The 24,384-nt window shown below is 42.2% G+C and overlaps 1 protein-coding gene and 1 long non-coding RNA gene across 3 annotated transcripts; one reads left to right on the top strand and one right to left on the bottom strand.

Annotated features, from left to right (window-relative positions):
- Nucleotides 1-2,196: 2,196 nt before the first annotated feature.
- Nucleotides 2,197-12,858, bottom strand: LOC308689579 (uncharacterized protein). Of its 2 annotated transcripts, none has more exons than XM_081363366.1 (5): nt 12,553-12,858; nt 3,422-3,763; nt 3,219-3,343; nt 2,441-2,547; nt 2,197-2,354 (listed from the first exon to the last, which is right to left on the bottom strand). In XM_081363366.1, exons 1-5 carry the CDS (start codon nt 12,704-12,706, stop codon nt 2,231-2,233), a joined length of 852 nt encoding a protein of 283 aa, XP_081219492.1. In that variant the 5' UTR covers nt 12,707-12,858; the 3' UTR covers nt 2,197-2,230. The 2 variants fall into 2 exon arrangements, with proteins under 2 accessions (XP_081219492.1, XP_081219493.1); XM_081363367.1 differs by lacking the exon at nt 12,553-12,858 and adding an exon at nt 3,833-3,948.
- Nucleotides 12,859-16,069: 3,211 nt separating this feature from the next.
- LOC308689690 lies at nt 16,070-18,235 on the top strand. Its single transcript, XR_014030039.1, has 4 exons — nt 16,070-16,368; nt 16,485-16,742; nt 16,963-17,561; nt 17,859-18,235. It is a non-coding gene; the product is annotated as an uncharacterized lncRNA (long non-coding RNA).
- The last annotated feature ends 6,149 nt before the right edge of the window (nt 18,236-24,384 follow it).

Here is a 24,384-nt window from a genome sequence, read left to right as displayed (position 1 = left end):
TATAAAGCGAGCGTTTGAAGCGAAATAGCACCAAACTATAACGTTTACACTGTGAACTGTAAATCTTTGTCTGGAGCTGCAGCTTATCGACCTTCTCAGCAATAAAATTATTAATATCTCCAATGCATAGTTAAGGCCCTTTTGGTGACATCGAGATGATATATAATCTTTATGTCTCCAAAAAAATCATCAATTGCCTCCTGTGAAATGTCTCGTACTGTGACAGCTGCCATAGCGCCTTTTACCGAATGTTGACTGAGTGAGTGGAGGGGGCGTGGCTTAGCCATAGGTAAATTAGCATACACGTGCAGGGAAAAATAAATGTAGAAATGTGGAAATACAGAAATAATTAAATGTAGAAATGTGGAAATACAGAAATAAATAAATGTAGAAATGTGGAAATACAGAAATAAATAAATGTAGAAATGTGGAAATACAGAAATAAATAAATGTAGGAATAAATAAATGTAGAAATAAATACATATATAAATATATAAATAAATAAATATATAAATACATAAATATATAAATAAATGTACAAATACATAAATAAAAACATATAGAAATGCATAAATAAATACATAAATACATGTAAAAATACAGAAATAGCCATTTATATTACCAAAATGTATTTATTTTCACTATTATTTCTGCATTTATTCATTTATTTCTACTTTTATTTATTTATTTATTTATTTTTCGTTCTGTCATTTTTAGTCCTTCATAATGTAAAGCCTTTTACTGTTGTACTTAATAGCTGTGATCTCACACGAAATGCATATAAGCCGCTTCTCATACTGAACTGAATTATTTTTATTGGGATTGGACTGTCAAATACATACTTATGTGTCAAAATGCCCGTCTTTGCGAGTATCCACGTAAAAAAAGCCGTTGTAAACTGAACGTAAAGAGTTCAGACATAATGAGGAGGACATTTAAGCTAAGCTATGTGTTAAAGGGGTCATATAATGGTACATGCACTTTTACAAGTTGATTGTACTAAAATGTGCCTGTACACAACCATCATAAAATGATAAAAATCCATCCAGTGGGTTTTTTTTAATCTTCTTATATGTTTTCCACGGCAAGAGTCAATCAACGGTCATTGTTGATGCGCTGGAGCACTGTCTATGAGCAGAATGTCGTCTAAGCGATTGTGGTGTTCTGTTCTTGGGTGCAATAACGAACACAGCAGTCATTTTGATGTTCCTAAATCCGAACCGAATATTCCCCACGATCAACGTCAGTGCTTTCATGTTTGCGTGAATCATTTCACACACCAGACTGCTTTACAAACGAGGTCAGTATAAAGCTGGTTTTGCTAAGAAGCTGCTCCTGACAAAAGGATCGGTACCAACTATTCGCGTTCCTGCTGCACCTCCAGAAGAAGAAGTGAGTGTAACGTTTTATTAACACTTGCTGCACGCTTCACGATGAATGCGGCTGTTTACACTCAGGGTACATTACGGCATGTTTTCTATATACGACGTTCTCAATATAATTCATAATCCCACGTTTATAATGAACAACGCGTTATGGTTATTGTGTTACAAACGGTGTACGCACAGAGCAGAGGGGCGGGGTGAGCAAAGCTCATTATCATTTAAAGACACATGCACTTAAATGGCGTGCTGAAAACAGAGCTGTTTTTGACCAGGTAAAATGAGTGTTTTCTTAATGAGAATTTTTAATTAAAGTATATTACAAACTTTTAATTTAGACCCTAAAGAATCATATTAGCATGTACAAAAATGGCATTATATGACCCCTTTAATGGTACAAAGACCTCTTTTAAGTCAAAAGATCAGGGCTGATTTGATTTGTCATGACCCCTTTAACTAGTCCATCACTGTTTTGATCTGGTCAATCTTCAGTATATGAGCTGTGTGTCATCTAAAGGTTTAATCTTCAGTCTTCCATCAAAGCTAATCGTTTTGTGGTCTGGGTTCAAGCTACTGTTGGTTATATTTGACTGAACTGTGTTTGGACTCATTTATTAAATACGTTAATAAATAATGTATTTATTGTGATAAGATGTCATCATGTTTTATATATATAAAATATATATTATATATTTTATATATATATATTGAGAACTTTACACACTGTCACTATAAAGTAGTGACTGTCATTATTTACAACTATGGGGAAATATTGAGAAACTTGACTCAGTTACAACACAGTTCACATGTTGTTACGGCTGTGATTAAAATATATTTAATTACTCTTTTTAAATATTTTTCACACAGATACATTTAAAAGCATTTTCACATGGATAATCACACCACCCTGATGGAAATAACACAGCACAGTTCTCTTTTTTATGTCCATTTGGTTCTGTCAACTTCCAGGACCTGCATCAACAGATCAGCATTAGATGTTCTTCAGACTGTGAGATATAATCATTTATTAGAGAATAATCAGTTCAGTGATTTCTCACCCAGAGGTCAGTGTGCTGCCATCAACCCATGTCCATCTGCCCTCCTCATCACCGTCAGTCAGACCCATCCAGACTCCAGTGCTTCCAGACATCTTCTTTACAAACTCCTAGTAGAACCAACAAGGAAACTACATTTAAAGGGTTAGTTCACCTAAATATGAACAATGCTATCATCAGTTCCTCACACTCATGTTGTTCCAGCTCCATAAAACTTTCATTCATCTTCGGTACACAAATAAAGATATTTTTAATGAAATCTGAGAGATTTCTGTCCTTTCTGTCCTTCCATTAACAGTCTATTCACCCAAAACTCTGATGCTTAAAAAAGTTCACAAAGACTTTGTAAAAGAAATCCATATAAATTGAGCCGTTTAATCCAAGTGTTCTGAAGAGATACGATCACCTTATGATGAACAGATTTAATGTAGGCTTTCATTCACATATAAACTTTCATCAGCGAACAAACATAGAGCAACATTGTTCTCATGCATCAAGCAAGAACGGTTGATCTCTACGTATGTTCGATGAGCATTTTGAACCGTCAGAGTTTTGGGTGAATAGACTTTCAATGGAGGGACAGAAAGCTTTCAGATTCCATTAAAAATATCTTTCATTTGTTTTCTGAGAAAGAACAAAGTCTTATGGGTTTGAAAAGAGGAGGTTGAGGAATTGATGACAGAGTTTTTGAGTGAATTAACTCTTTAACGTCTGTGTTTCTGAGTGGTCACACTGTAAGAGTGCAGCACAACCTTCGGTGGTCAATCTATTTTTCACTCACTTCTTTCTCTCTGGTGTTTACGATGATCAGATCAGCTCCTCTCTCTGTACAGTATCTTCTGCTCTCAGACCAGCTCTTCTTCTCAGAAGACATATAGTAAAAACTGGATTGATAAATACATCCATCTGTAAACAGAACCAGATCATCCACTAGCACTTTTACCACTGGTACTGAATTATGGAAACATTATAGTTTAACATTACCCATTTCACTGAGCATCTTCCACAGTTCATTTCTCTCCTGATTGAACTGATCTCTTTCATTAGTCTGGTAATTGTTCTTGGTTACATTTGTCAAGGTTATGTCCTTGTTTAGTAGCTGGTCTCTCTCTTCTGTGAGGTTGGTAATCATGTTTAGTAGCTGGTCTCTCTCCTCTGTGAGGTTGGTAATGATGTTTAGTAACTGTTGTCTCTCTTCTGTGTAGTTTGTGCTCTTGGTATGGATGTGGACACACAGCACTATGACTGCAGTCAGCAGAAGAACACACAGAAGCACCAAACACACTGGAGCTGCTCTGGAGCTTCTGGTCTTCACACAATCACTTCCTGAAAATAAAGTAAAGAAAATAATGATAAAGGTTTTATTAATTTCCTAATGGTGTGTTGTATTTGTACCTCTATGGTTTCTCTGAGTGCCTCTGTCCAGATCTTGTGTTCCATCAGTGTTTATATTGCCATAAACAGGCTGAGACATTTTTGTTCGCTTGGTCATGGAAATAATACCAATGAATTTGCATGTGTTTCTACTCTGTAGTCCTCTGCTATATGTGACTCTAAATTTAGTAAATGAGGCCAATAAGTGACAAAGTACAAGAGCATGTGACTTCCTGTCTGATAATACGGGAAAAGCTCTTGCTTAAAGGCACCAATGTGGTAGTGTGGTTAGATGTGGTAGTGTGGTTAGATGTAGTAGCCGGGTTCAAGTTAACACATTTTCAGGGTGACTCTTATTCAGTTGCATCGTTTAACAGCTCACTGGAGAAGTTGATCAATAAACAACAACTTGAATTTCAGATTGTTCTTCACACAAACATATCATATGACTACAGAAGACTCGGAATAAACCCCCAGGTCATATGGTCATACAGTATTTGATGATACTTTTAAAAGGTTTTTTTAATCTCAAGAAATCTTCAAAACATTTTCATTTGTGTACCACAGGGTCAACCCTATGTTCCCACATTTCTAAGAATTTTTTTATTTTACTGAAAATTTTGAAAATTAGGCCCTATGTTCCCTGTAAATTCAGTCTTTTGCGAACACTGTGTCATTGAGCTCTCTCGTCTCCTCTATGGTCTCATCTGATGGATTCAGCGGTAAGTGTTAAAATGGCAAAATTTGCTCAATTAAACAATATGATAGTGCATGTATTTTAAAAGAATTAACCAAATAGCGTTAGTTGTAGGTTATGTTGTTAGCAGTTAACGTATTCACGTAGGTTTGATCATGCAAATTTAAAGATGTTGGTTCTCTTACGAGAGGTTCTCTCGTATTGCGTAAGGAACTTACGCTACGGGAAAAGTCATCTTTTCTCGAGATACTGAAGCCAAAAATTATCCTAATTTTTCATATTTTGTCAACGCAGTGCTGCAGGCGGCACAGCAGAGCTAGAGCGGGCAATACTGCGTGCTCATTGGCTGCCGCGCGGCAACTGCTTAAGCCTACCAGTGAGCCCCGCGTGACGTCACGTCACAGCCCGCCAGAAGGGGCGGCGTCAGAGCGTATAAAAACAGGGCTCGGAGGCTTAACTCTCTGATTTCTGTCTCTTCAGCGAAGCTCTTCGCATCGCTGCACTCTGAGAGAAGCCGTCGCCGTCGAAACCAGCAACGAGCCAGCCTAGGACAGCCTGAGGAAGCCGGTCGAATCTTCGCCGCCTTCAGCCTGCCGTGCCAGCTCAGCTATCCGGCGATATATCCTTTCTCGCTTGCCTTGTGTGTGTTTTTCTTGCAGCACTCACTAAAAGAGCAAGGCGTTTGTTTCAAAATGCCTCGAGTTTCATGCGGTTCATGCCGCTCTCCGCTCAGCGACAGAGACCGCCACGTGATCTGCGCTCTCTGCCTGGGACGAGACCATGCAGCCGTTGCCTTGTCTACGGGCGGCTGCGAATTCTGCGAGGAACTGCCGATGTCGACCCTGCGGGCTCGACTCGCCTTGTTCAATGCAGAGCCCGCTCCAACTGTCTCCGGGCCGCGTAAGAAGAAACGCCGCTCGCAGAGACCACCGGAGCCGGAGATTCGAGTCAGGCCATCGCCGGAACACCTCCCGCGAGCCTCGCTCTCTCCCTCGCCTCCCCCGCTTCCCGACGCGCAGCCGCCGGCTACGGCCCGCAATGCCGTCGCCTCTGACAATGAAGCGGAAGTGGACGCGCTTCTGGACAGCTGTTCTCTTCTGGCGTCAGACAGCGAAGAGTGGTCCGGTTCACTCCGCTCCGCCTCGTCTTCGAGAGTGTCTGGCAGGACCCATACCGGTGTGGACGCCGAGGTTCTCCGCCTCCTCACAACGGCAGTCGAGCGCTTAGGCCTCGAGTGGTCCCCGCCTGCGGTGCCTCCACCGAACAGGCTAGATGGATGCTTCCTGCCCAACCGCCGCCAGTCTACAGCCTCCAGACCAGCGCCTTTTCTGCCCGAGCTCCACGAGGAACTCTCCAAAGCGTGGAACGCTCCGGTTTCGGCCAGGCTCCGCTCTTCAGCCTCAGCTGCTCTCTCCCAGGTGGACAGAGCCGCGGAGAAGGGATACAACAACATCCCTCCGGTCGAACAGGCGGTCGCAGCGCACCTTTGCCCCCCATCCGCGAGATGGCGCTCAAAGTCTGCCCTCCCGTCCAAGGCCTGCAGGACTACTTCGGCGTTCGTCCACCGCGCCTTCTCGGCTAACGGACAGGCCGCTTCAGCCCTGCACACTATGGCGGTCCTTCAGGTCCTTCAGGCCGACCTCCTCCGCCAGCTGGACGAGAAGGGCCCCGACCAGACCACCTTGACCGACCTGCGCAGCGCGACAGATCTTTCTCTCCGCGCTACCAAGGTAGCTGCACAAGCTATCGGTCGCTCAATGGCCTCGCTCACCGTCACAGAGCGCCACCTGTGGCTGACGCTAGCCGATATGGGAGAATCAGAGCGGTCCGTCTTCCTCAACGCCCCGCTCTCCCCCACCGGCCTCTTCGGACCAGCAGTGAGTGGCCTCGTGGACCGGTTTACGGAGGTGCAGAAGGCATCACAGGCTATGAGCCTCTTCCTGCCTCGCCGCTCGAGCTCCGCTGCAGGCCGCTCTAGCACAGAGCCTCCTGCACGCAGTTCTAACCAGCGCACTTCCCGCCCTCCGACCACACAGCAGCGCCAGCGCGGCCGTCCTAGGTCCCGCTCATCCAGCCAGCGCAGGCCGCCGCCCCCGCGAGGGCCTCGGCCTCGAGTCTCGCTGAAGCCCGAGCCTGCGAAGTCCTCCTAGCACTCGTCGGGAGGAAAAGACGGGCGGGTCCCGCTGCGGCCGGACCGCCGTCAAAACTCATCTGTCATCCTCTGCCAGTCCCCTTAAAGAAGGCTACTGCAGTAGTGTTTTCAGCAGCCAACGAGCCAGTCTGTCGACTCGCTCGCCTGCACTCAAACGCCGTTTTTACGGCGACCCAGATAAATCACAAGATGAGCATAATATCTGGCCGTTCGGCTCAGGCCGACAGTGTTATGAGTGTAATGAATATGCCCACAACCCAGTGTTCATTTCTACACACAAGCACAAATCCCCCTGTGTACCCCACAGAGCACACTCGCATAAAGCGCGCTCTTGCCGCTCGAGTAATAAGTGTAGGAAATGTGCCCGCTCACGAGTGTTCACAACTACACACTGCTCGCTCTGTCTCACACATTCAGGGTTCAAATATCGCCACCGCCACCGGCCGTGTTTTAATAAAGAGTCCTGTGCCCGCTCCCCCGCGTTCACACTCTGTTGTAAACACTCACGCGCGCTCTCCCAGCGCAGTTCGGCCGGTCACTGCTATCAGCGAGCCCCCGTCCCGCGGCACTGTCTCAGCGCACAGTGCGCGCCCGCCACTGCAGATTCCTCGTCCCGCGCTATGCGACGGTCGGGACTCAGAGGCCATTCGACCCCTAGCTATGAGTGCGAATGCATGGAAGGCTATTACGGGTGTGTCGACATGGGTGCTGGACACGGTAATACAGGGCTATTCTCTACAGTTCAGTCGCCGGCCCCCGCGCTTTATAGCCCGGACCGAAACGAAAGTGAACGCAGAAGCAGCCCATCTGCTGCACGCAGAGATAGCGAAGCTGCTGCGAAAAAAGTCGAAAGAGGAGCTCATCTCTCACAAGATAGCGCTTCTCAGTCATCTGGAAAGCCTGGGTCTTTCGGTGAACTGGGACAAGAGCTCACTCATCCCCAGTCAGTTTATTTCCTTCCTGGGAATAGAACTGGACTCGGTGGCGATGACTGCCAGGCTGTCAGAACAGCGCGCGCGCTGTGTTCGACACCTCGCCGCATCCGTCCAAAAGGGCAGATACCTCCCTCTGAAACGTTTCCAAAGGCTGTTAGGCCATATGGCATCAGCCGCAGCGGTCCTACGGCTGGGGTTACTTCGTATGCGCCCGCTACAATGCTGGCTGAAATCGAAAGTACCCCGCGGAGCGTGGGTTTCGGGCAGCGTTCGAATCAGCGTGACTCAGGTCTGTGTCTCAGCCCTGCAGCCCTGGTTAGCGCCCGAATGGTACCGTCAGGGAGTGACAATGGGAGCCATCTCACACCGCAAAGTGGTCTCGACAGACGCGTCCCACATGGGTTGGGGAGCGCTTTACGAAGGCAGACCAATCTGCGGCCCCTGGTCGGGTCCAGAGCGGGACCTCCACATAAACTGTCTGGAGATGTTAGCGGTCGAGAAAGCTTTGAAGCATTTTCTCCCATACTTGCGGGGACACCACGTGCTAGTTCGCTCAGACAACATGTCAGTGGTGTCCTACGTGAACCGCCAGGGCGGACTCAGATCCAGAGCCCTGCGCGCTCTAACAGAACGCCTTCTGGTCTGGGCTCAGGGCTCGCTGCGCTCGCTGAGAGCCGCGCACGTGCCCGGGCACCTGAACGACGGCCCGGACAGACTGTCCAGGGACAATGTTCCCCCAGGGGAATGGGCGTTACACAGCCAGACGATACAGACGTTGTGGCTCCGCTTCGGCGAAGCGAAATTGGACCTTTTTGCCACAAGCGAGAACGCTCAGTGCAAAAGGTTCTTTTCGAAGAGCGAGGACGCGCTGGCCCAGGCCTGGCCCAGGGTCCCGTTGTACGCTTTCCCCCCGATCTCTATGCTGCCTCAGGTATTAGCGAAGATCAGGGAAACGCGCTGCGCAGTGCTCCTCATAGCCCCGCACTGGGAAAACCAACCTTGGTTCCCGGAGCTGGTGAACATGTCAGACACAGCCCCGTGGCCGATCCCGGTGAGGAGAGACCTTCTCTCTCAAGCACGAGGATCAATTCTGCATCCCCATCCAGAGCATTGGTCTCTGCATGCGTGGGTAATCAACGAATATTCGTTGATCTGCCAGAAGGGGTAATTAACACGATCTCGCAGTCCAGAGCCCCCTCGACGAGGCGGCTCTATGCGTCTAAATGGTCAGTGTTTAATAAATGGTGTACAGGGAAGAGTTTGAACTCTCAGTCCTGTGAGGTTCCACAGGTTCTGAACTTCCTCCAAGAGCTCTTGGACGCGGGCAGGTCCCCCTCCACGCTCAAGGTGTATGTTGCGGCGATTGCTGCATTCGCCAACTCGGCGCGCGGCCGCGCACTTGGAAGAAACGAACTCGTCACCCGTTTCCTGCGAGGCGCCAGGAGGCTGAACCCTCCGCGCCCGCCTTCGGTTCCGATATGGGATCTGTCTTTGGTCCTGGAGGCCCTTAAAGCTTTTCCCTTCGAGCCGCTAGACTCTGTGGGTCTCAAATACCTCACTTTCAAAACCGTTTTTCTGCTGGCCCTTGCCTCAGTAAAACGCGTGGGTGACTTACATGCGCTATCAGTTAGCGCGTCGTGTCTCGAGTTTGGACCTAACGACTCGTTAGTCATTCTCAAACCCAGACATGGCTATGTCCCTAAAGTGTTGGGCACTCCTTTCAGAGCACAGGTTATTTCCCTCTCAGCCCTGCCGCCGGCAGCCAACGAGGTCGATAATAATCTCCTTTGCCCCGTCAGGGCGTTAAGGCTTTATATTACGCGCTCTGCAGCCTTCAGGCTCTCAGAGCAGCTCTTTGTTTTGTTTGGTGGGCGCACCAAGGGTCTCGCCGCCTCGAAACAGACGTTATCCAGATGGATAGTGGATGCTATCGCGACAGCATATGCGTCCAAAAACCTGCAGTGCCCTCTGGGCATACGGGCTCATTCCACCAGAGGCGTTGCCTCATCGTGGGCATGGTCCAGTGGGATTTCCATTCATGACATTTGTACGGCAGCGGGCTGGGCCGCCCCGTCTACATTTGTTAGGTTTTATAACCTGGAAGTTCCCGCCCTGCAGGCTAAACTTCTCGCAGTCTAAAATCATGTTCATGCACTGCTCTTTCGCAGGCTGGATATTAGATTTGACTTTCCTGGTCGAGCCGCACTTTCAGGGAAAGCTCTTATATACAGACCGGTTGTGACGCTCTGTTCTCCCTATGGGTGCTTATGTACATGTGTTGGCCCGCATTGCTGGCCACCTCTCTCCCCACTCTTCACTCCCCGGGCTCCCCCCCTGGAGTTGTGTGTGGATGCATGGCGCGCACGGCGTTGACAAAGGGTTCCCGTAGCGTAAGTTCCTTACGCAATACGAGAGAACCTCTCGTAAGAGAACGATACTTGGTTACTCACGTAACCTCGGTTCTCTCTAGAGAGGGAACGAGTATTGCGTTCCCTGCCGTGCTTGCGCCCCGAGCTCATGTCGCTTCATTCGACAGAAACCAGAGAGTTAAGCCTCCGAGCCCTGTTTTTATACGCTCTGACGCCGCCCCTTCTGGCGGGCTGTGACGCGCGAGGGCGCGCGCGCCCTCATTGGGCGTGACGTCACGCGGGGCTCACTGGTAGGCTTAAGCAGTTGCCGCGCGGCAGCCAATGAGCACGCAGTATTGCCCGCTCTAGCTCTGCTGTGCCGCCTGCAGCACTGCGTTGACAAAATATGAAAAATTAGGATAATTTTTGGCTTCAGTATCTCGAGAAAAGATGACTTTTCCCGTAGCGTAAGTTCCTTACGCAATACTCGTTCCCTCTCTAGAGAGAACCGAGGTTACGTGAGTAACCAAGTATCGTTTTAGTGTTAAAGCAAACTGTGAGACATTAGAAACACCGTCGGAAATTTCTTTGGATACTCATTTAGAAAACATTGGTCATTATGTGTTAACTATAGCTTTTCTTAGTACTAACAACGTTAGCATTTTTCTGTGGTGAGCACTGGGAAATAAAGTTGTAAGGTAAGCTGTGGCCTTAAATGTGCTGTATGTAATTGTTCACTCTACTAAAGCATAACAATACCACAATATGTTTGCAGATATTTAGGAAGCATGCTGAGTTCACATACTGTACTCGTTTCTCTGAAAAACACTTCTACAGCCAGTTATTTTACTTATTTTTTAACCCATTCCGTGTTGGAATGTCTATTTTTTGTTCTGGTCTGTGTGATCTCGCCCACTGCCGGTTCACCTTAATAGTATTTCGACACCCTGGGATGCCAGTTGGCAGGAAACACAGAGTATTGGAAACGAACAAACAAACTGGGTCAGAGATTGTAGATTCTACCCGACCTAAAAATCCCTATCTAAAAATCTCAATGAATGAGAGCATAATAAAACGCAGATAAATCAACTCATCAAGTTACAGTTTGCAAGTCTCCTCAGCTTTCATTGTCAGTTGTGCCCGTTTCTATTGTGTGTGTTCTCAAACTGGCAACCCACATGAGTGTTGAGTCTGAGGAGGAGGGGCCGGGGGAAACCGGGGGAATCTCCAATATTTTAAATTTGGACTGCAGTACCTATTTCGACAACTTGCTGTCATCCTTACAGACTGTAACTTTAATGTAGGCATTATGACAGTTCACAAGTTCGTTTGCCCATATAATCTTTAAGCTAATAAGGTTAAGTGTATCTGGGTGAACTCGAGCTTAGCTCAACTAAGTTTTCTCAGTGTGTTCCGCACCGTCAGCTGAAATTGGTCCTCCTCTGCTTTTTTCGGCCGATTTGGCATGTTGAATCGGTGTCGGGCCGTCGGTGAGAGAGAGAACTCTAATTGGCTGTTCATCACAAGAATAATAGCAAAACAGCGAGCAAAGAAGTAAAAACGGTAAAGATAGAAGGTTGTTCTAATGTTACATCAGCTTACCTGAGTGTTCCTTGGCGAATATTTCAATATTAACATGAGCGGAGTGGAATAAAGTAAGTGTTTGATATTCAAAACGGTAAGCACGCACTGCTTTGTGAGTTGGCATTAACTGTTACTTCACAGTTAAAAACAGTAATTCTACAGAAGAATACTGCTAAATTACAGTAATCCGATGGCATTAACTGTATCTTCACAGTTAAATACAGTAATTCTACAGAAGAATACTGCTAAATTACAGTAATCCGATGGCATTAACTGTATCTTCACAGTTAAATACAGTAATTCTACAGGAGCACACTACAATGATTCTACAGGATCACACTGCTATATTACACAAATGCGATGAAAATCGATACAAATGATACAGTAACTTCCTGCGAAACCAATTCAACTAGTAGCCAGTAATTTACTGTAAATGTACGGCCAAATAATTCACACTGTGAGGATTGTGACTAACAGCACTAAAGTCAAGGCTAAGATCAATTTTTATGATCTGTGTTTTCTCAGTTTCTCCACCAACACAAAGATAGAGCAGCATTCTCATGAACATAATTATGAAGGCATCAGGTCTTCCCTAAAACCATCATGATAACACCAAACTAATGCTGGCTGTATCTGTGCAGTTTTTCTGACACTCAAATACACCTGACCTCACCTGAGGTTCACTTCATCAATAAAGGGCAAACAATAGACTGACGCTGTGTTTCAGTTGTGTTCAATGTTATCAGGTTACAGTTCAGTTCATAAAATCATTTCAGATATCAGATTTATGACCATCCTAACTAAAACACACAAGCTGAGTAAACATGTTGCTCTGTTTTTAAATACAAACGGTTAGTAATTAAATCCAGTAATAGCATCAGAAGAACAAAAAGTAGAACCAAACACACTGTAGCTGCTATTGAGCTTCTGATCTTCACACAATCACTTTCTGAACACCACAATCATGACATTAGATGACTGAATATGTGCAGACTGTGATGTTTCTATCAAAGTAATGTGATTACCTGAACGCTGAAGTGGTTGATGTGTGTTTGTCTCTGTCCTGAAGTCATGATCTCTCTCTGCACTCTCATAGATTTCCACTGTCATCTCCAGTCTCTCTGTCTGCCTTCCCTCAGACTCAGTCCCGATCACATCATCATAAATACTATCAGACATTTCTTCTCTTTAACATTAAATGATATTGTTCCTTGTTTTTTTAGATGTAATCAGCACTCGTCTTCTTTTTAAAGCTAGTGGCAAACAAGCTTGTGGTCAATGTGTGAAGAAAAAAAAAAGTGCCATCAGACCCTTAAAGTTGACATGAAGCAGAAGTTGTGATAGTCTTTTCTTCCCTTTTCGTATGTATATGTGAAACTCAGCCATGTGAGTGACAGCCCAGCAAGCAATTTTGTGTTTAAAAGACATCTAATAGCCGTCCAAACACAGCCCTGACGTCTAGGCTAAAACAAGGCAAAATTTGGGCTGTCAGTGAAAATTTAACAGACGTCAATTTAACATTTAATCACTGTTGACTTTGCTTACATGATGGAATATCATACATCTCACAAGTTATTTTGGTAAAAACGACATGTAACCAAATTCATGGTTATTTTGTCTAGAAGTGTGTCACTCATAGCCGGACTATCGGGTCTATGGTTAGCCGAGACGGTGAAATGACGGCTATTGCTTGCTGGGAGGTTGCACCAGTAAACACGTCATCAGAGAAGAGATGTCATTGCAAGAGGGAGGGGAAGTTGATGACTTTGACTTTTAAATTTGATGTGCATTGATCAATTATTTATAAATACTGCTTCATTACATAAAATATAATGCAAGGCAAGTTTATTTATATAGCAAATTTCATACACTATGGCAATTCAAAGTGCTTTACAAAAGGAATTAAAATAATCACAGAATAAAAGTTACTGGGTTGTCACTTCATGTTTTCTGGGTTGGTAGATGCACCGGGGACCTGATTATGTCATTTAAACACGGAAAAAGTCAGATTTTCATGATATGTGCCCTTTTAAATCAGTTAAGATTTGAAAACCACCTAGTGTCTTCCAGGCCTTATACGTTTAGAACCATCCGTGAAGTAAATCAATAAAAATTACTATAAAGTATTTAGCAATACAGATTTTTCAATTTTAAACCGTATAATTATAGTGACCACATTACATTACCACTATATTGTTCATGTGAGTGTAAATGTAATGCAATCATTTATTTAGAATATCAAATTTTGTGCATAGAATCGGTCAAATCAATAATTTGGAAGATGCTCATAATCATTGCTCCATAGGGCATCACCATCTTGAATGGCAAAGTGAGTCTCATTTGCTTGATATTGAGAATAACATGCAGCAGAAGCAAAGCGCACTTTAACTGATCTGCAGCTTCCTGAAGCCACTTCCTGAACACGTCAGACATGATGTTTCAGTATGTCTCTGTTCCACAGCACAGGACACACACTTTACTTTACACAGGACAGATCATTGCAATATAAGTAGTAAATTACAGCCTTTAAACTATAACCGATCCAACTTGTGCTCTATTGCTAATGCTCAAGGACAACATTAGATGCAGGCATTCTTGTTTAAACAACAGCTGAATAAACAAGAAGTTAAAATTGAGGAACTTGAGGGACACAAAATTGACAGTTACTTTGTCTATTTTTTCTCCACCAACAAAAGTAGTTCCAAATGAAGCCAAAGCAGAAAGAGCCGTTCGGCTTCTCAGATCAACACAGTGATGTTTCATTCCTGAAAGAATCTGTGTTTTTGAGCAAATCGATTGACTTATATAGTGGACATTATCAAGTGCACTCATTTAATTACAAAATGCACCACAATAGCAACCGATGAACAACCAACATACAATGAACTTCTAGAGCCAGAGAAACCCATGAGATTCGTGTTGAATTAATTCCCCACGTCTCGGCAGAAGATGACATCCACAGCCATCCAAATTAATTCACTCATTATCATTCATTGTTTCAAGTGGACTATATTAGTGGAGTAAAGTAGGGAATAGTGAATTGGGGTTTAGGGGGAGATTTCAAACGCAGCCAATGACTTGCTCATAAAAATATTTTACTCACTCTTAAAGACCATATTAATGTATCAACTTATGTTAGAAATGCTCCTCTCACATATTATATTAAATTACATAGACAAACAGCCCACCCGATGGCATAGAAACAACCAGGGCCTAAAACCAACTTTTTGCCACATCACTTAATAAAATTTACTGGCCATAAATTTTTTTTATCAGTTATAACAGCAAAATTTCTAGTTACCAGTGAGAGAATCACAATTCTTTTTCTTTTTTTTTCAATTTCGATACCACAGCTAAAACTACCAGCATAACTAAATTAAAAACATTATTAACGACAAGAAACAGTAGTTTTCAGGTGGAGACACTGAATAAAGTAATTTGACAAATGAGTGTAAAATTAGATTTTTCAATCGTTTTAATACCTCCTTTTTGTTTGAATGAGCATCAAATACTCATTAAAATAATAATAAAAAAGTATCTTATTGTTTTGCACAGTACAACAAATCTGCATTGGTTTGGATGTACAGATGTGATGCTTTGCCAGCTTTATTAAACCTCTAAATCCGTCTCACAAATCCATACAAAGGTGCAATTACATGGATAATCAGCCAAATTACAGTACAGTATCCTTCGCTGCCTACGATATCCCACAATCCTGTGATTCTGTTATAGTTGAGGTAAAAAATAAAGGCGGCTTCTGAAAATTGCAGTTGATGGTCAATTTATGTGTAACTGTACGTTTCTGACAAATGTTTTCCACTTTTGATGTCATTTCTGGTGAGAAATTACTATTCTAGTAATTTAATATTTACTTGGTTATCACCAAAGCTCGCTCTATTTGGCTGTAGATCATTGAACCATTATGCCAGTATAATTTTGTCATAATATCTTTGATTATAAACATGAACTTTATGATTAGTGTGTAATTTTATTTTATATTTGGTCTGTATCTACTGTTGAATGAGCATATGTGGGATGAGCATCTTGATGTCATTCCAGAAGCCACTGAAATCCAGGGCCTTGAACAAAGGTAAAATGTACACATCACACGTTTTAGCCCTGTATTGCTTTTCTCCAAATTTTCATAATAAATATTTGTAATATGTTTTTTGCAGCTTACATGACATGAGCATTGTTGAGGAGGACTTGGAGGAAATTGTTTTCAATGACCCAATGAACAGTGTGTAAGTAGTACTTCCTAATTACATGTATTATTTTTCAGTGAAATTACTTGGGAACTTGTTTTTAACTGAAAGTTGTCATTATATACAGAATTGATTGGGCAGATGAAGCTTCCCCCCTTACTCCCTTGAAAGAGATGATGGACAGAATGGTTTCAGCGATCTTCCACCGATTTCTATACGGTGTGTTATTTGTCATTCTCAATTTGCAATTGTTTTGTGGTGTCTGTTTACTACAGATTTTTGTGCCTCAACAGAATGGGTGGAGCACTGAAGAAAGCACACTCTATCGATGGACTTCCTGTTATTGGAATCGACGAGACTCCAATGATCTGCCTGCACATGAAGACCCTCCTGATGAGCCTTCTCCCTGTCATCATGACCCTGTTTTCCCAGAAACACAGAATGTCCTTTGTGAAGATGACATCATAGATGTCAGAGCCTCCATAGTGTACGAGAACTGCTTAAGACAACTGGCTATTTCTGATCCTGTCTGTGGATAAATGCACTGGCCTTCTGAGGACTGGTGCGCTGTGCAACTCTATTGCACCCTTTGAGATCAACATCACCACCAAGGGCACAGCAGCTACTATCGAATGGGTAAGTCCAGACAATCACAGAATATCACAACTTAAAATTAGTATAAAATGAAAGGTTATACCAAAAGCCAGTGCTGTACATGACAAAAGCAAATGTTTCTTCTGTGTGACTTTTAGATCTGTCCTAATGAACACAGCTTGTGATGAAGTTTAGGATGCAAGCTGAAGATTTTCTCTTGTCCACCAACATTTTGTTGTCTGGCAACAACTACGCAAAAGTTGCCCTCTTGTTCAAAATCATGAACATGGGGATGGTGAACAGGAACACCTTCTCCATTCAGGACACTTACTGCGTCAATACAATAAAGGACTTCTGGGAAGAGAGAAGGACAGAGGCTCTTTGTCGGCTTCAAGGGAAAGATGTTGTTGTCCTAGGTGTGTCGTTGATACTGTATTATGTAACATAGCTGTCACGGTTGTTGAATGCATTGTTTCCTTTTCGTCTCGTGTCTGTGTTTGTTTATGTGTGAGTGGGCGTTGTCCCGCTCACGTGTCTGTCAGCGCTCCAGCTGATAATCATTATCATCACCATCACTGTTCACAGCTGCAATTCATTCCCGTTCCCTTCATATACTCACACCATTCTCTGTTCCAGTGTCGGATTGTTTGTTTGAGGTCCCGTGGAGTTGCCGCGTCAGTGTTTGCCTCGCCGTGTCTTCCTGCTGTTCGTGTTTTTCGTCATTCGGTTTCACCGCACTCCAGCACCGGGATTTGGATTCTTCACCTTACTGCACCAGCGCACCACAGACCATCTAGTCCCTGCACGAGCCTGAGTCGCCGCCCACCAGTGTATCTGAGACTGTGTTTGTGTTGTTCTGAGTTTATTAAATATTAAGAAACCTGTGTTTGCTTCCAGTCTTGTTTCTATCATGACAATAGCTATTGAATACACTAAGCAATGACAGTATGGAAGCAAGTAATTACTGTTTTTCCGTTGAAATATAGTTAAAAAAAATTCAGCGGATGGCAGAAATGACTCTCCTGGTCACTGTGCACAATACTGCAGTTACACCGCCATGGAGAATGAGAGCAAGGAGATCATTTATGTTGCCACCATAGACAAGCGGCAAACATCACGGAACTCTGTCGTCATGGAGAAGGAGGGTTTCATCCAGACTGTGGACAAGTTTACATCGGACATAAAGCTAGTGGAGATCTGCACAGATGCTCATGCCCAGATTAGTGCCCTTATGAGTAAGTATTCAAGTGATATATTGTATGAATGCATGTGTATAACAGCAATATAAATAATTGGAATTCATCACAGTCTGGACATGTGGCATGGTGCGAAGAACATTGCCAAAAACATAGCAGCAGTAAGTGTAATAGCTGGCTCATGTTGTTAAACATTTATTAACCATAAAGTTACTATTCTGTACATCAGGGTTATTTAACTATGTGCAGTTGATAGATGACCGTATGGAAGTTTCCATTGCACTAAAAAAGACAACAGATTTTGTTTACTTTGTTTGATGGCACTGTCTTCAACAGGACCATTATTCCAACCAGCATCCGATGTGGAAGGATCCCCAAAGGAGATCACCTTGCATGTGTCCTGGTACTTGTCAGGCTGGATCACGAGGGAAAGAACTTCAGTTCACTGACAAAGTCATAGCTTTCAACTAGTTTCATCTTATTCTGCTAAGTACACTGTGACCAGCGCATATTATTTACAGTAGGTAGCCTAAATTAAAGTTTACATTTTTGAACAGTAATGATAAGTAAGGCTACAGCTGTCCCCTATTATGTAAATATAAATAATTAAAATTGGTATTGGAAATGTTATAGCAAAGTTTGAAATTGTCATACTTTTCTAAACACGTTCAAATGTATATAATGAAAATAAAAACACCATGTGCTTCTATTTCTTAACTTTTATTTTTTCAATACCATAGAACTGCAGTTGAACAACTATAACACAATATATAACTATAAAACATACATCAAATTTAAATAAAGAGGGGAGAAATATGAATAAATATATATAGAATTCTAATAATAAATCAAATGTTAACTATGTACATTTGTTTGAGGCCATGTGATGCCGAGTCAGATTTGTGAGTACTTGTGTTAAACTGAATGACCATGCCAGAGGGCCTGAAAGGAAATTCACAGTCCAGGAATAAAACCAGTGTAGTGTCCTTGAGGATCAGTGAACTTGTCTCTGATCCTCCAAACACAACAACTGGGGATGACAAGTCGGTTTCCCTGGCCTAAAGCTCCATGTTGCCAATAGATGAAGTGTCTATAGGCGCCATAGCGGTACTCTCTGTTGTCATCCCCAGGCTCCCTGATGTTGCCTAATGCCGTAATGTCCTCCCGGTACTGCCTGTGAATGCGAATAAAGCCTTCTTTAAGGCAGTACTGGGAGAAGTGGGGCTGTAGGCTCACACAGTTCACTTAATCCTGGCCACAGCATTTCCTCTCCTGGTCCGTAGGCATTTCCCTACAATTACCACAAGTACACCAAGGTACTCCTGGCGCTCCGGCAGAAGGTGGGGCACCATGTCTGCGCTGATGCATCATCAAGGCTTCAAAGACCAGACCTGGCTGCCTCTCCAGCAGAAGGGTGGAGAGCTCTCTGTGTTCTTCGAGGGTCATCTCCTGAAGAAGTCTCTGAAGAAAGAGGACACAGGGAAAAATACTCAATATGCAATATTATCTGCTTCAATACTCTGGCTAGTGTCTAAATAATGTTGTTTTTAAGATTGTATTCCACTCAAAACGAACTATACCAGTACTCATTATTACATTATTATATTTAATTATATTTCCTACTTACCTACTTTATATAGTTATTTCTTTTCCTTAGTATCTTGACATGCAAGCTTAGCAAATGTGACCAAGAATTGCCCCTCGAGTATCAATAAAGAATTTCTGATTCTGATAAAATAAGGATTTATAAGTTGCTTGACATTATGTTGGCAATATGTTACTGCATATTAGGGTTTGCAGGCTGGCCAGTGTTTGCTCAACTTGTATAATATGGCTTCATATAATCATTGTTGCCCAGTAAATGACAGGTTACACTATGAAAACATTTAACTACTAACTAACGTTACAGTACCAGGGGTACATGTGCACAGAGCTGCTATGTAAATAACGTTATCACTGTGTGCTGGGGTTTGTCATAAAGTGCAAACAGGTCAGAATATAATAACGTTAAAATAACTTTAGAAATACAAACCTCGGTAACAGCTCTCTGGTTCCTTTGGAGGGCTTCCACTCTTTCTTCGTCCTCTATTGAGCCATCACTCTGGGTAGGTCTTCTGCCTCTCCTTTCCCTGACTGCACCTCCAACACCTCTGCCTCTCCGCCATCTTCCTCTCCCTCTCCCTTTCCCTCTCCTAGTTACCTCCGGTACATACTCAGGTTGTCCCTGACTCTGCAAACGTGGAGAAAAACATGCTGTCTGAACGACGCCTCGGACATCGTAACCAGAGTTTCCGCTAGAAAAAAATGGTTTCGGGTCATGGACATTTTGATGATATGCCGGTCAAATATCTCCTCTTAATTAGTCAAGTTGAGGAAAACTGGAGGCAGGCTATGTAACTTAAAAAATGACATAATCAGGCCGAATGCAACATTTATTAGCCTAACTTTAAAATAGACGGAAAAAACATGAACGTCCGATTGGCGTCAATCAATGCCAATTGTTTTTACTATATGGTTTCACATTCATAGTTTAACAAACCAACCCCCCTTCCCCACATAAAATATCTGAAGCCTATTGTTTTTACTCAAGCGAACTTCCCAGTGTCTCTCCACAACTTGCAATGCGCATAAGCCGCGTAATTGTTCTCCGCAAGGCGACTTCGCTGCTCCGTCTTGATCCGATTCTGCAGCGAGAAACCCCTCTCTGCAGAAACACTGGAGACCCATTTTCTACTATGGTTTTGTACGTTGCTTCATTTGGATCTATTTGCGATCCATTCCATTCTAAACGAAACAACGCAGTTTATAGCCTATGCTTCATTCTTGTTTAATTATTCCTTAACATAATAATTAAAAAATGCGCGCATAATTATCAGTGAACTTGATAAATGTTGCAGATATGTTTTGCTATGCATGCACAAACAAATGCCTTTCAACTTATGTGTGCAAAATTCAGAATAAAATGAATGTGCAGCAGTTTGTACAAATAGAGAGTCTAGGTCTACTACGTGTTGTAGCCATTAAATAAGCTCATTTAGTTTAATATTTGTTAAAATATTATAATGTTATTTTTTAATTAATGTTGATTATGAAAAGTAAACCGCAGGAGTAAGATAGGATGCGCAATATCGAGAGACATGGAGCGGGTCAGACATGATTTTGACCACTTAATTAAGTTTTGTTTTGTAGAAAGACTTTTTTGAATTTAATTTCGTTTTGTATAAATTGTATCTTAATTTTAATAATTTTTTTATCAACCAATTGCCTGTATTTAATAAATAAGAAAATATAGCAGACGATAGGCCTAATCATGCAGGCGCCCGCGCGATCACTTGCATTGCTCGTGAACGGGAGCGCATCTCATCCTAATTTAACGAAACTCAGCGTAGGCCTCACTCTCACAGACATGAAATATATCTTAAGAAAGCTTGAAATGTCTTTTTAACAATTTAAAACGAAAAGAAATAGGCTACTCTCTGATTATGTAATGATTACATAATCAGAGAGTAGCCTATTTCTGTAATCCATTATGTGCATTTCTCTCTATAGGCGCGTACACTACGGAGATGGCAATCGTCAACTTCATATTTACAGCTGTTGTTGCTGTTAATAAACAAAAAATAATAGGCCTATAATTTTATTAAACAATAAATTAAATGAAATTGTAATTGTATTAAAAAAGCAACAAAATTTTTTTTTTTAACCTATGCTAATATACGCATTAAATTCAGGTAGGCTATAGGCTACTGAGTCGCTGTCCTCAGTGCTCAGAAAAGCACTGAAACGGAGATGAAGGGGAACCCGTTTTTATTTTATTTTATTTTTTATTTTTTGGCTTATTTTAACTGGCCCATCCAGTTTTCTGGAGGCCCACCTACAATCAAAATCCTGGCGCCGCTAGTGCTTCGCAGCGGTCTGATATCAAGAAATAACAGACCGCATTCCACATTGGAATTCAACCAAGCCATGTAATAATGTTTAATAACTTTCAAACGGTAGAGCCTGTTCCTTTATATCATAGCCAAAGGTCTGTGTATTTTTGCTTTATACATTTTAGGCTTATTCTCTTTGTGATTGTGTTAGGAGGGCGGGATTATTAATCGGACAATTTGACCGGAAAGATTTAATTTTGTCGGACATTTCATTTTTTTTTTCGGCCAATGTCCGGTAATTCCCAGACACAAAAGAAATATTATTTGAAATTGGCCCAATAAATATATTTCACACTTAACATCATATATTTTTGTTATATTTCAGAATATATTTCAATGTATTTGGAATATATGCCACATATATTTTGACACTTTTGGGGACCCATACAGAAAAAAATACATTGAAATATATTCTGAAATATAACAAAAATATATGATGCTAAGTGTGAAAAATATTTATTGGGCCAATTTCAAATATTTGCATATATTCCAAAATATATACTGAAAATATATTTCAAATATATTTATTTTGTGTATGGGTTACCGGACAACGGAAACCCTGATCGTAACGTTAGCTATTTCCCCTTACCTAGCTGCTTTGATGCTCTTATCCATAGCTCTTATCTTACACTAACTAGAATGGAAACAAGCTATGGTAAAGTCAGTGAATAAAAGACTAAAACAATGATGAACAAGTAAAAATAACAAATCGCAATAACATGTGGTTTTACTGAATAATTAAGTAAATATAATTTAATATAAAATAATATAAAGAAACCTCATTGCTTGACTTGCTACTCTCTGCTGATTCAGACTCAGACGACGACATCTTTTATCCTACGTCGGCCACCGTAGCTTCTCCTTCGAGTTTGCAAAGGGAGGGATAGGCCATGAGTGACTGGCTGTTTGCAATTCGCAAACCTCACCACTAGATGCTGCTAAAAATTACACACTGCACCTTTAAGGTGGACAATGGCAATATTTTCTTTTAGAGCTGCTGTACATCCAAAACAAACTTTGTTGCATCATTTTCCTGTTATCTGTATTGAAAAAAGCGCTGTATAAATTAAGCTGACTTAACCTATCTCTCCCTCCCCCACCCCCTGTATTTATCGATAGCCTATATATAAAAACGTGAACACTGAATTTAATCATGAAATAACACGGATGCAAGTGTTAAATAAATCAATTATTTAAAACATCACTTACTTCGTCCTTTAATCTGTTTCGGTCGTGTCTCCCTTCGCAGGCTCTGTGGTGTTCTCGCAGCCGCTTTAGTCTAGGCAGAGATAGCAATGGGCATGGCCTGAATTGGGTGGCATATTGACGTGGTCAGAGAAAGACAACTGGTCAGTCAGTCATGACACCCAGGTTTCTCGCAACTGATTTGGATTCAGGTTGTCAATCTGTGAGAGGAATTCAGAGACCTGTTTGAAAACTGCTCTTTTCATAGACTCAGATAAAAATGGGAAAAGTGAAATCAGCCAATATTTCTCAACTTCAGCAGGACTGGTTTGAGCAGGGGAGTTACCCAAGCCTGTTTGAATGCGGTATGAAATGTTCCAGAAGCCAGTGAAACATGTGTGATTGCTGACACAATGGTTAAAGTTATGGCTTGGATGAGGGTTAGTAAGAATGGGGTCCAGCAGACATGCAGTAGGATGGCCACAAGTCAGTGAGCGAATGGTGGAAGTGATGCGCAGTTGATGGGGTAGACAGGTTGTTTCCAAGTGGCTCTGAAAAAAGTGGCAGCCATTAGTGACCAATTCTCTGTCAAGAAAGCAGCAAATAGATCAACAGAGGTTAGTGGCATGTAGCTCCTTGGAGTCAAGCATACTTGGGGTCAGGAGTATTGGATCTTTCTGTCTCGCTTGCCTCTACTGTAATTTCGATGCATTGGAAATGTTGACAGAGCATTTCAACTTCAGATAAAGCATCAGCGACATCGGAGTGAAAAACAGATGCGTTTTTGAGAAGATATGAATTCAACCTCATTTTTGAAACTTTTGCTCTCCTGCAATTAAATAGAATAACTTCACACAGAGTTATTTGGGCAAGTTTTGACCAGTACTTCTGACTTTTCTCAAGTTTGAGCTTTTCTTGGTACAGTTTAGTTTGATTGCTGAGATGAATGTGCATTTTTTTTCACATTTCACTTCCATTTCGCTTCATTAAGCATCTTCAAGGCTGAGGATGACACATATTCATTCCATTTTGTGCTATACATTTGCTTGAACATTTTATACATTTTGGACATCATTTTCCTCTCCTGCGATCATTGCTTCACATGCTGCAATATCGGACATTTTTTTAAGGCTGTGGCCCAGTTCTAATGCCAAAGATGGAACTGTGAAGACTTCATCTTTATTCAGAATCAGATGTAGTGCTTTTATTAACATCGAAGTACATGCAACATCAAGTTTGAGAGCTAGGACAAATTCTGACAACACCGGTCTGAAAATTAATGTTGCTGTTTTTTCCCTTGTGCTTGCAGGTACATTCTGAGAATCAACCCTGATGGCACCAAACACCAAAGGCACAGATCAGATGGAAATCTGGAAAGGTCCAAAGAAAAGCATCAGCCTGAAACCCTCAGTGTTTCTCATCAGAGAGCTTGTTAACTTTGACTGGAAAAATTACTGAAATGTAACAACACAAACTGTTTTTTTTTTTTTTTCTGTAATTTATCATTTTAAGGCCTGTTTTGCTTTTCAGTGTGTGTAGGTTTTTGCCATACTACTGATACAAATGGTCCCCAGGAGATTAATTAAGGACTTTGGTGATGTTGCCCTTTTTTTTTCTTCAGCTAGTGGCTCCTAGAAGTCAAGATTTGCAATTTGTACTTCTAAAAACTCAATGATTAAAAAGAATATTATAAAGACAAATGTTCATGATTTTTTGTGATTTTTTTTCAACATTAAAAAAAATTA

Source organism: Scardinius erythrophthalmus, assembly GCF_964197995.2.
Source record: "Scardinius erythrophthalmus genome assembly, chromosome: 4".
NCBI lineage: Eukaryota > Metazoa > Chordata > Actinopteri > Cypriniformes > Leuciscidae > Scardinius > Scardinius erythrophthalmus.
The sequence above is the reverse complement of the archived record's forward strand: the minus strand, read 5'-3'. Positions and strand labels throughout refer to the sequence as shown.

Excerpts from the sequence above, each read along its gene's own strand:
- LOC308689579 (XM_081363366.1), bottom strand. The coding sequence starts at position 12,706 with ATGTCTGATAGTATTTATGATGATGTGATCGGGACTGAGTCTGAGGGA. Across the intron at positions 3,764-12,552 it reads TCAACCACTTCAGCGTTCAG|GAAGTGATTGTGTGAAGACC; the intron begins GTAATCACATTA and ends CTTTATTTTCAG. Across the intron at positions 2,355-2,440 it reads GGCAGCACACTGACCTCTGG|GTCCTGGAAGTTGACAGAAC; the intron begins GTGAGAAATCAC and ends CTGTTGATGCAG.